General features: G+C 48.3%; 1 protein-coding gene across 2 annotated transcripts; it reads right to left on the bottom strand.

Annotated features, from left to right (window-relative positions):
• Window positions 1-122: 122 nt before the first annotated feature.
• On the bottom strand, window positions 123-12,146 carry LOC120455409 (carboxypeptidase D). 2 transcript variants are annotated; one of them, XM_039641551.1, is made up of 9 exons: window positions 11,186-12,146; window positions 6,323-6,558; window positions 5,777-6,256; window positions 5,601-5,701; window positions 3,792-3,909; window positions 2,347-3,673; window positions 2,069-2,292; window positions 793-2,000; window positions 123-730 (listed from the first exon to the last, which is right to left on the bottom strand). In XM_039641551.1, exons 1-9 carry the CDS (start codon window positions 11,711-11,713, stop codon window positions 561-563), a joined length of 4,392 nt encoding a protein of 1,463 aa, XP_039497485.1. In that variant the 5' UTR covers window positions 11,714-12,146; the 3' UTR covers window positions 123-560. The 2 variants fall into 2 exon arrangements, with proteins under 2 accessions (XP_039497485.1, XP_039497486.1); XM_039641552.2 differs by lacking the exon at window positions 11,186-12,146 and adding an exon at window positions 7,814-8,516.
• Window positions 12,147-12,253: the final 107 nt, after the last annotated feature.

The following is a 12,253-nucleotide window of genomic DNA, read 5'->3' as shown; positions in this document are numbered from 1 at the left end:
AATTGAATCTTGACATTGTATTTGACTATTCGTAGTTCATTTTCTCATTAGAACAAACTCAAACCGTTCTCTGTTGCTCTTGGCTGTGATTTTCGGTTTCAATTTAGCTAGATTATATGTAGTATTTTTTCACAATCTGTTATTTCTGATTTCATTTTTGATAGAGTTACGAGGCTCTCAGTCTTTAGTTTAAGTTACATTTACGCATACAGTTCTCTTGGCTGGACATAAAAATGTATATCTCTATATAAACGGTCATGAAAGAGAGATTCGCCCAGTGGGTAGAAGGATTTTCTATTTAAAGCTGACGGCTGTGATGCATTCTGGGTGCAAGCTCAGTAACACTAAAGCTCAAATTAAGTGTCTCACATTTTAAGGGTTAATATTACACAAAAATAAGAAAAGGTAGAGCGTTGGCTTCTCTTGAAAACGTTTTGAATCACAGTTATGTTGTGTGTGGTTAGAGTGGATCGGGCATTGGGTGATCCCTGGAGGTGTGTTGTGTCAAGATCGTGTTGCGATTGTGATTGATTGGGACCATCCATCAGGACATCTGGCATCTAGTGCCGTCTCTTGTTCCCGCTGTTATGCAACATCACAATGTCGTCCTCACTATCGTCGGCCACATCAAGTTCCGGCTCCATGTGCGGCCCGTCGTCGTCCTCGTCGTCCGTGTGCAGGATGCGCTCCAGCTGTTCCTCGTCGAAGTACGGCTGTATGGTCATGCCGCCTGAATAACAAGGCACATAATTATACAATTGTTTTTCAAATATGCCCTTTGGCTCAACTCACGTTTGATGGGAGATCGAAAGAGCTCCGTTTCCCCGTCATCGCCCGCATCGTCGTCGTCAAGGCCGAACTGCTCCTTATTCCTCTGCGGCAGCAGTGAGAAGTTGTAGTACGGCTTGTCCCCCCGATGGCGTCGGTAGAACCAAAACTGGGCACACAGCACGCAGACGATCACGCCAACAATGATCAGGACACTGGCGAACAGAATGAACAAAAAGCGCGGCAGCCCAAAGACATGATCGTTGACCTTCAGGTGAAAGACGACGTTCTCCGTGGCCAAGCCGCCCTGAACCAGGTGCAGTTGTCGGGTGGCCTCCAGATGGCGCGGTGCCTCCACTTTTATAGTGATGGTGCGTACAGGTACCTCCGATATGCGATACTGTCCCATGCTGCCTGTGAAGTTCCTCAATTGCGCCTGCCCCACCACCGACACCTTGGCGTTCCGCACTGGGTGGTTGTTCTCATCCAGCACCACTCCTGCAATGCTGGTGGTGGCCTTGTTATCATTGTGTGGCAACTCCAGGACAACGCCGCGAATCAACGTGAATGGGTGCATGCGTATAATGCCCAGTTCCGTGGTGCGACCTTCTTCTATGTTCACCTTAATCATTTGCGACTCGTAGTTGGGAGCGGTTACCTCCAAGCCATAGAGGCCGTGGGGCAGCATCAGCTGGAATCGCGCCACATTCTTCGTGACATTAATGATCCTGTCGTGCTCCAACAGTCGGACATAGGCCTCCCTCAGTGGTTGTCCCTTATCGTTCTGCACCAGGCCACTTACTCCGGTTTTCACCAGAGCCAAGAAGTTCTTGATCTTATCGATGTTCTTGCGCCAAACGGAGGCGATTTTCTTTTGGTGCGGCATCCGGCAGCAGGAAATGCCCAAGGTGTAGACGGGCAGATTGTATATGCGGTACATCATATTGGTCAATCGCTCGGTGGTCTCGCGGTGGAGCTGCCTCGTGGCGGATGGCGGGCACTGCAGCGGCGAGTAGTTGAACTCCGTTCGCTGCATTTGGTGGGCAAACTTCTCGAGCACCGAATCCCCTTTGGGATAGCTCAGCTCGGAGCTACCGGCTCCGAAGGTAAGCATCAAATCGAAGCGTTCGCTGCGCAAGAACTGCAGGAATACGTCCTTGGCCTGGTCTGTCTCCGGGCCAAGAAGGCGTTCGGCCAACTCATCCCCCAGGACTGGATCGCAAATGGAGGTGCTGTTGCGGATTATCAGAGAATAAAAAAAGTTTATAAGCCCTAAGGTTTGAGGCCACACAACACTTACTTGCTGTTGTACATGTCAAAGACATTCTGGAACTTGCTAGTCTGCGGCAGGAAGTATATAACACTGCGTTGTAGCAGCTCGACAACTGACGCATCCTGCAGCTTGAATCCCTCGACCAAGTGGCGTATCAGGTTGAGCAAGATTTCCCTGCCGAGCGGAGCCGTTGTATCGTATAGGGAACTGACCACCAGCAGCTTGTACTTGTGCTCCTCGGGCTCGCCAATCTGCAAGAGAGTCGAATCAGTGTGAGATACAAAGCTAGATAACCACACACTTACATCGGAGGTCATCTTGAGGTAATTGAAGAGTGCGCCAAATTCAGAATCGGCATACCCGAAGCTGGCAATCTGTCCGTTTTGGTTCTCCATCTCCGCCAGGCGTGCACGAACTTGCGGATTAGTGTGATACCTCGTGTTGACCACGTTTTCAATAATCCTGAAGTCATTGGCGGAGGCCCAGTGCTGCGGATCGTCCGGCATGAGGGTGATATCCATCCGCATTTCGAAGGGTTCGCCGTCGGGCACCTCAACTTCTATTCGTAGTGGAGCATAGTTGTCGCCCAACACAGTGAGATTGTGGCGACCGGGCAGCGCCAACTTCCAGAAGTCTCCGAAGACCTGACTGTACGTGGAATGATTGGCTCCATCCAAGCGGACCACAGCTCCCGCAATCGGCGTGCCAATGGTGCTGTGCACAAATCCATGAATGCCATGATGCACCTGCTCAATAAACTGCAGCAGAGGCTCCCGATGATCCTGCCAGTATCGCGAAAGCTCGCCGGCCAGCGGAAACTTATCGCAACCCATTTCGATGGTCAGCTCCAGGCATCCTGCCCGCACATAGTTCCAGTCCTGCATGCCCCCAGTAACACTGTACCATTGGGCACCATTGGTGATGCCATCGGCGAAGAACTCGTTGCGGAAGAGCTCACAGGGCTGGCCCAAGTGCATAGTGGGATGTGCATTTGAATAGATCCCCGCCAGGTGCTTGAACAGAGCATTGTCCTCCGTAGGATTCGGCTTGCGACCATTGATGCTGGAATTCCGCAGCCTCATAAACGGATCGTTGAAGTCATTCTCGTTATCGTCGAAGGGGTAGTTGGCAACCAGGGAGCCGCCATGCAGATTGGCGGACAAGACAAACGGCAGCGAGAGTGTCCAGTTCATGACGGCAGCCACCTCGGGTTCGGTCACCTTATTGTACCTATCCGTGCCGTATTGATCGGGGAAGTTTCTGTTCAAATCAATTCCATGGGCATTCGCTCGTCCCACGCCGCCGGTTCGGTCGCCCTCGATGGAGATCTCATAGCCATCGGGGTTCATGCTGTACAGGAAGTGCATACGGGTGCCATTCACCAGCTTGGTGATCCTGTCATCATTGCCATAGCGCTCCAGTATATACTTGGTGAGCAGCAGAAGCAGCTCCTTGCCCACCACCTCGTTGCCATGCATGTTGGCCACATACTTGAACTCCGGAACTCCCGGAACATGGGAGCCCGGGGTGGCAAAGATCTCGAGCACCCAGAGATCGCGACCCTGGACGCTTTTGCCAATGCTGTAGAGGCGTGTGAGGGAGGGATAGCTGGTTCTGATCTCCCTCAGGTAGCTGGAAAAGCAAAAGAACTCAATTCAGTGGGATCAAATTAAGACTGTTGAAGATCATGTTTTCCCCAAGCGCTTTCCCGCAGAAGACGCATTTGCGCATTTTGGGAAAAAACTCTCACCTCTCCATGGCCGTGAAGTTGTGGTGCTCGAACTTGGTCGGGGTCAAGAATCCATTGAACTGCTCCTTGAGCTTCTCCGGAGGCTCGGAACGCACGACCTTTGCCTTCCGGAAGTTGCCTGCGGGAAAGGAAGAGCGGAAACGGAAACGGAAATGGGTAAGGTTGTGTTCAGTGCAATGCCAGTTTTTGAAGGGGGTGCCTCATGCGAGTTCCGGTGAGAATGGGATGCAGTGCGTCTAAGATTCGGCAACGGGCGAGAAGCTAGAGCTAGCAACAGAATCAGAAGCACAAGCAAATGCATAATTTCGTTCGTTTATTTTGCCATAATTTCATAGTTCACATTTATTTAAGATAAAATACCAAAGAAACTGCCTGACTTTCGTACGTTTGTCATACACTCATACATATATAAACAAATCCAATCCGCAATCTTTACATTTGGCACAGACGCAATAAAGTTTTGTTTGGTTTTTTAGGTACTTAGTGAAAAATACATTTTAAATTTCATTCAGATGTGACTGGACATTTCTTGGACGCCCCTAACCATGACACGATCGTAAGGCTTTTCATATAAGGCCTTCGAAAAAAGCAAGAGGCAAATGGAAAAACGAAGGTTTACTGCAAGAACCGAAATTAAATTCAATGGGTGCAGAACAGATGAATAATAAATAGCTAGTTTAAAAACCGAAAGAATTAAGAATTTGGACAACGATTTTGAAAACGAACTAAAGAGCAATGAATGAAAATAAAACGCAGCAAGCGACATTAGTACTTTATTAATCCTTCGCAAGGATCCGCCACACCATCGATTGTATATCAAAGCCATATGTGGGCGTGCGTCGCACCGAAATTGATAACTATTTCGGCTCACTGCGATGTGTAAGGTTCTTTTGTTTTGGATAAATGCTCAACAATCATTTCCATATTTAGGATTAACCATAGAGTGCGCATACAATATCGATAGTGAGAGTACATTTAGCAGTGGTTTTGATTTATCATAGTTATTTTCGCATCGTTGCTAAAATACGCGACCATATGGTTTTGGGTGTGCAGAAGATAAGGGGAATATTGATAAAGCTAAACCCGATTCGTGTGGGGTGTTTGTCATTCGATGACCTTAGTCGGCCAACTTAGCATAAGTGCCTGAGTACAATTTGCTTATTTCATTATTTCATTAGTTTATTTCATTTCGTTATTTGGTTTGCTATTTCTCGTGTTTGTTCGTAGCACGTTTTCTATATACAAATCAAGCATCCACTAAATATGTGTGCGTCAGAAGAAATGGTGTGGGATGAACATAAGCCGGCTGATCAGCGTATGGAGTCGCGTAAAAACACAAATCTCAAAGTGTATGGAAATGGAAATGGAAATGCAACAGAAGTGTGTAAAATATAAATTACAAAATTGTATGTACAAAAGATTCGAGACAAACGAAACCCATTCATCCACACGACGACAGCCAGCATTATTTATTTTCTGCTAGCTCTCGCGGTAAACAAATGAAGCTTCCAAATGAGCACAAATGAACAAATGAACAAATGAACATGCCAAATGCTTGTATATCTGAATCTGAGTTCGGAAATGGCGGGGATAACATATATAGTACAAGGAAGGGGTGCGGAGAGCAGGCGAGCAGGGTAGCAGGGGACTATGGGCAACGATGCATCGCTAGGTGGATAGGTGGATAGGTGGATATATGTATCGTTTTTGGAACTGCCGACTAAAATATATATGCGTGTATGCATGTATATATGTATTTCCGTTGCAGCCCTCTCTAGAAATAATAGGGACTGTAAAAACTGCTAATACCATCAAAGTTCGTCTCGACGGGCGCAAGCTTGAAGTCCAGGCGCAAGGCCTCCTGGTTATCGTTGGACACCCGGACTTGTTGGGGGGCACTGGTCTGGTAGCTGCATTTGGGGGTATAGAACAAGGATTAGCAGGGATGCCAGGCTAGATGGATAATAGGTAAGCAGAAGACCAACCCAAAAGCGGAGGCGTGCACGCTGTAGATTCCCGGGGTCAACAGCCTCCAGTACTCGCCCCGTTTGGAAGTGCGCATCGGTTTCTCCTCCAGTCCAGCGACGTAGACACTGGCATCGGGTATCGGAAAGCCACTGACATCTGTAACCAGACCCTTGATGCCGATATGCGCCTGGCGCAGCAGCTGCAGCAGCGATGCCTTGTTGCGCTGCCATTCCTGGGGCAGAGTGCTGGCCGCCGGGTACTTGCAGCAGGACAGCTCGATGGTCAGCTCGAAGCAGTTGCTGAACGCATAGTTGAAGTCCTGCATGCCGCCGGACAACTCGTACCAATGGGCTCCGTTGGTGATGCCGCCCGAGAAGCTGTCGTTGCAGTTGTTGCCCTTTCTCATAATCGGATGGTTGTCGGAGTAGGTGTGGGCCAGCTGCTTGAAGACCCGATCATCCGGAGTCAAACTCTCCTCGCAGCACTCGTTGTGAGCCCTGCAAAGTGGAAGAGTGGTTAGTACAATGCCAAGTCAGGGACTAACATCCCATTGTCGAACTTACAAGGAGTTGTCGTACGGATAGCTGGCCACCACAGCTCCGCCGTGAAAATTGGCGGAGAGCACAAACGGCTTGCTGACGATCCAATTTACCAGGGCGGCGGTTTCCGGCTGGCGAGACTGGGCGCGCAGCTGGTGGACATGGCTCTGGTCCAGGCGATCGGGGAAATCCCGGTTCAAATCGACGTTGGCCGCATTGCCACGCCCCACATAGTTGGGCAGCGACTCACAGTTGCCTTCCTGCACAGAAAATCGTATAGTACCTTTAATACCCAGCAATCTCTTAAAGGACTTAATGCCAAATCTCACTCAAAGGCAGCTGCAATGCACTATTGTGATCTGCATTTCATTTTCAGCAGACTGCAATTGATGATTTCGATCAGTGACGATTGAACGAACGCTAAGCTTGAAAGTTTCTCTTTCACTCTGTTATGGGCTGATTGATATGCAGGTCAGTTCTGGCCGGAATTGGCCATTTAGCATGGCAGTCAGGTGTCAGCCGAGTGATTACACCATGACAATCGCGGCGAAGAAAGGGTCCCGTCGAAATTCGATAGCAAGTATTGTGCAATGGGGTAAGCAAGCAGAGTGCATCAGTTTCCCCCAATTACTGCCCCAAGAACAACGTATCAATCAATCAAAGAAAATCCCCAACAATTTATAATATATAGAAGCTGTTGTGCCATATGGGACGATTTACAGATTAGCCAAACAAAGAAGCTGCCTATTAAAATCAGGTCATCAATACAGGCGCAATGAGGAGTTATCAAATGGAAAAACCAATCTGGAAACGCAGCTTAAACGCAGATAAAATAGACAAAACGTACAACCTGAATCAGTGCAGAAACGGAAAGATGAGTACCACAGAGGTCGACCTTTGCAGGAGCATTGAAAAACGGAATGAATAATGGGAGTTTCTGATTTCTACAGAGCACAGATAAGGTTTGGAATTTTTGGTATATTTATACATAGGAACGACTGAAGCAAATATTCGGGAAGCAGAGTTTGTTTCGCTTGAAAGGTTCGAAGTTTTGGGGTAAATGTATACTTGTTTGGTAATATTTTGAGAATTCCCAAACAAGTGTTCGTTTGCGCACTCTTTTAATTACTTCCGATTACTATTTATCAACCTTAGAGAGCCTCTGAAGTTCATGCCAACTTCCAACTTGCAAAAGGGGTTGGGGTGTGAGTGGGTTGTGGGCTTTGGGCTTTGGGTATAGATAGCACTTTTGGACGATGAAGAGTGATATGCCTGAGACTAGCTATCGGGGTTCCGAAATGGCTGAAATGGGAATGAAGTGAGCTCTATCCTGGAACTGCTCACTACTCCACTCTCAACTGCTGCAATATTGTCCCTGCCCAGACCTAAAGCGCCCTCTACTGCGTTCCCACCCACTGGTGCTCGCCCACTTATTGATTTTACCCGAAAGTTGGACAAAACAACACAGAACAGCACAACAGGTGAAGCGACGACGTGTGTTCTTGTGTTCTTTACCTGGGACAACGCATAGCCATCCGGATTCATCGTGGGCACCAGGTAGATGTCGGTGCTGTTGACCAGCTGGCCCAGTTCGCTGATTCGTTCGTGGTTGCCGAGCAGATATTGGGCCAGATAAACCAGGAGCTGCCTGCCCACCGTTTCGTCGCCATGCATATTGGCTACGTACTTGACTGGAGGTGTGAGGAGATTGCGCGACCTGGTGTTCCGCGAGATTTGCAGGGCGAGCAGGTTCCTGCCCTCCAGAGATCGGCCCAGGAAGTGAACTTTGGCCTGGTCGGGGTAGGCCTTCTCCAGGCCAGCGAACAGGTCCTCCAGCTGCTCCTGGCTGGCGTAGTGCGGTCGCTGCAGGAAGGACTCGTCCTCCTTGATGGTGTAGCCAGTGCAGTGCGGCACACCCATCGCCAGCACGGCGATGCCGACGGAGGCCAACAGGAGGCCCAGAGTTGGCATCTTGCGGTTTGCAATCTTGTCGCGATTGTGTTGTTTTTATCACTGGCGTGCGAATTCGCAGAGCGAGTTACAGTTATTTTCCTCCGCCACTTCTCAGCTCAGCTCAGCTCCGCGCAGCTCTCTCCAAGCAAGCAACTCTCGCAAAGCTCTCTACCTCTACCTATTTGTCCGTCGGGCCTCCGTTCGTCGTCGAGGGTCGTCGTTGCAGCTCAGGCTCGAAAAGTCAACTGTTTGAAAATTTGCTGCGTTGATTGGCCTTAAGCGCCCATTCGCCCGCCGCCGATGCCGCCGCTGCCACTGCCTCGGTCGCCGCGCACAGTGGGGGGATTGAAGTGGAGCGCGCCTAAAATATGGCAAAGAACTAACGTTTCAAGCCAAATATGCGAGGAATCACTTCAAATTGTTGGAGCACTGTTTATATTCCCACTTCATTTAAATCGATTGAACAGGAGACCAATGAGCAGCAATACCACTTAGTACGCAGGATTTTGATCAGCACAAGGGCGCTTCATCCCACTGTTCTCCCCGAACGACAAAAGAGAGGCGCTAATTGTAGGGAAATTACACGCGGCAGCGAGCGCGAAATCCATTAAAGTCCGCTCGCGGAGTAACTATACTTCGCCGCTGCTTGCGACAGACACGAGTTAATAGATTATAGTTTATTCAGGCGGTTTTAATTATGTTATTATTGCCAGAGAGGGAGTTGCCAGACTCGAAAAGTGGGGCGCCTGCGCATGTGTGGGTGAGGGAGCGAGAGCAGAGAGCAGAGGGCAGAGGGCGGAGAGCGGAGAGAGCCGAAAGAACAGACGTCAACAGGATATTTTTACGCAAAAATCGATAGCTCCACTCCCACGTCGTGACGTCAGAAGCAACCCGTCCGCGTCCGGACTCCCACACACACACACGAACAGGGCTTATCGACAAACAAACGAATTGGCACATTCAGCCAATTGAGAGCGTCAAATCGCCCTTATCAGCGCCATTCCAGAATGCGAGCATATGGTCGCCACCTTCCAGTAGCCCCCTCCTCCATCCTCCATCCGCCATCCTCTATCCTCCACCCTCTCCCGCATTCCAGTTGTGCTAACCACTGCTCCTGATAAGCGGCGTGTGCAACTACACAAAAACAAAATGCTGAGCCATGATCAGTTTGCCAAAGATTGAGATTGGGATTGGGATGCAGCTCAGGAGACGAGGGGGATACGAATTGTATATACCCTCCAAACCAATTTGATTCTAACATATTTCAAGTGAAATAGCATTCAAGTGTCTACATTTAAATTGTGATTGGCAGTCAAGAAGGCAAGTGTGATTTAAAGAACGTGTATTTAGCAGATACCTGAAGCTCAACGAATATGTACATGTCTTCTGCAACTATTTGATTCATGTAATCCAAGCCACGCCATTTATTACCGAGTGCACTCGGGCATTCAAAAGATCGTCAACGCGCACATTCGCAGCGGATATTAGCCATTGCTATCTTTATGGCACTCTTAACTCGCAGTGGCAAACCCCGTCAACTACGACCACAAACTGGTTGCGAATAAATCCACATTGCAGGAGGAAAGCAAGGGGATGTAAATCAAACACGAACCCAATGTTTTGCACTGCTTTGCACTGTTTTTTTGTGTTTTGCACTGTTTTTGTTGTGACATCTAACCAGTTTCTTCTAGTACAGCAAATGCCGTTCGGTTCGCACCCCTTCGCCAGTTACTCTTTCCTTACTCTTGTTGTCGAGTTGTCGCACTTGCGAAATCATAACACCAGCTGACACCGCCGACAAAAACGTGGTTTACGTTATCAGCGCGGTTTTGGAGAGGACATAGAACCGCCATCAAGTTGCCAGCGAGAAATGGCACAGGATGTAGGATCAGGATCGCCACATCATCGAGCATCAAAGTGCTCATATTGCTAATATTTACAGGCCTAACTTCAATTGAACAGCTTATTATTATTTACAGGCCTAACTTCAATTGAACAGCTTATTAATTGTTATTATATTTGCAGTTCTAACTCGAATTGATCAGCTTATCAAACTGTATCAGTTAGCCACTCAAGCACTTGTGGAATATACAGATGCCATAAAAAACCAGACAAGAGCCAAATAGAACGATACACAGGTTAAAAAACAGTGGCCGTTTTATTGTTATTACCCATACAAATTTGTAACATCCATGGCATGAATCTAAAAATAAAATGAGCAAAACTATACAACCGTGCAATGCCAAACAAAATAATTAATTACAGTATACTCAAAACACTGGAGGAAGAGTCAATTACCGCGAAAAGCAGGGGAATTTCCCACTCGACAGTGGAGCCACCGTGTTTCCAAGAACCGTGTTGTGTTTTAATTAAAACAAGTATAGTACACTCATTAACATGCTCGATGTTAAGGACACGTCGAAAGCGCTGAACTAAGCTGCAATTCTTGGCCGATAATTGAGTGATCACACTCGCTGGTTTGGTTAGCCAGAAACTAAAAAGTGGGTCAACACCTTTCGTTCACACATTCCTTTTGGAATGGGAAAGACTTTTCCAGATTTCAGATTGATCTCGATGCCTTTCTTGTCTGCGGTTATTCAAAAGAGACTAGCTCATTCCACACAAAAGCTCGAAGCAGGGAGCAAAGCAACATGAAATGGAGAGAGGGAAAGGCATTTACACTGGGAGAAATCCCAAAGAGCAGTTCAGCTGTTAATCTGGCTAGTAATAAGTAAAACACCTTGGGATGATCTAAAATTCAGAGTAAACCGAGGGTAAAAATCTAATTCAAAAAGTAGGCCTTATTTTTCTCAGTCTTGTGATTTGTATAAACAGTTGGCGGGGCGCGTTGGCAGTCGCTTTACAATCACTTTTACGTTCCAACAGTTGTTTGCCGTCGATTCTTGATTACCGAGAAATCAGGAGGTGACTCACCTTGGCTTTTGCGAATCCATCGGGATTGCAGGTGGGCAGAAAGTGGATTTCGGTGCGATTCAGCAGCGCCTGGATCTGCGTATCCCCATCGTAGTGGGTGGCCAGGTACTCGGCCATATAGAGAACCATCTGACGACCCACGGCTTCGTCGCCTTGTATATTGGCCACCAGCTTGACCATCGGCCTGAGGAGATCCCCGTTCTTGGACTCCCCGGTGGGTGCACTCAGAGCTAGGGCGTGGATAGGTCGATCCTCCAGGGATTTGCCTATTGTGTAGGTCTGTGCCAAGTCGGGGTAGTCCTTGGCCAGCTGGTTGAAGAGTTCTCCGATTTCCTCGTTTTTCAGGTAGTGTGGACTCTCCAGGAAATTGTCCACTTCCTGGATGACCCGCACCTCGCTGTATTCTCCGGCTGCGCAGCCGATGATCACGACCAGCCCAAAAAAGCACCACATTTTCGGGATTTTGGGGACTTTCCCGGCGCTCTCGCGATTTCTGTACACGTAGGCAGGCAGTTTAGCTGCGATCATAGACACAAAACGCAGGCGCGCCACTCTCAACCGAAATCGGATGCTGATCGAATGAACTATTTTCCCCAGAACCACTTTCTATCACTTTCTTGCACTTTCCTGCACTTTCTCAGTGCCAATTTGCAAACCTGCGCCGCAAATGCTGGCACGCCACGCACACAAACAAACGTAAAAAAAAAAACACCGACACACCGACGCGGAGATCTACGCACACACAGACGCACGCACAATAGAGCTGCAGTTATTGCACTTTCTTTGCGATCACCCTTTTTTGGGCACCGATCTTCTCGCCAGCCTATGAATCAGCGTTAATCCGCTTCTTAAACAACTGCCAAGATATATCCATTTTATTCGCAACGCGGAGAATATAAATATTAAAGCGCAAATGAAGTCACGAAAGTACGCGAACGCAACAGCGACCACTGTTGCCACTCGGCTGCGATCAGATGGCATTGCCAGATGTCAGCCAGATGTCAGCCAGATCTGAGCCAGATGTGACTGCAAAGAGTTGCCAGAGGGCTGTTGAGTAACAGCCGAATG

Source organism: Drosophila santomea, chromosome X (genome assembly GCF_016746245.2).
Source record: "Drosophila santomea strain STO CAGO 1482 chromosome X, Prin_Dsan_1.1, whole genome shotgun sequence".
Classification (NCBI taxonomy): domain Eukaryota; kingdom Metazoa; phylum Arthropoda; class Insecta; order Diptera; family Drosophilidae; genus Drosophila; species Drosophila santomea.
The sequence above is the reverse complement of the archived record's forward strand: the minus strand, read 5'-3'. Positions and strand labels throughout refer to the sequence as shown.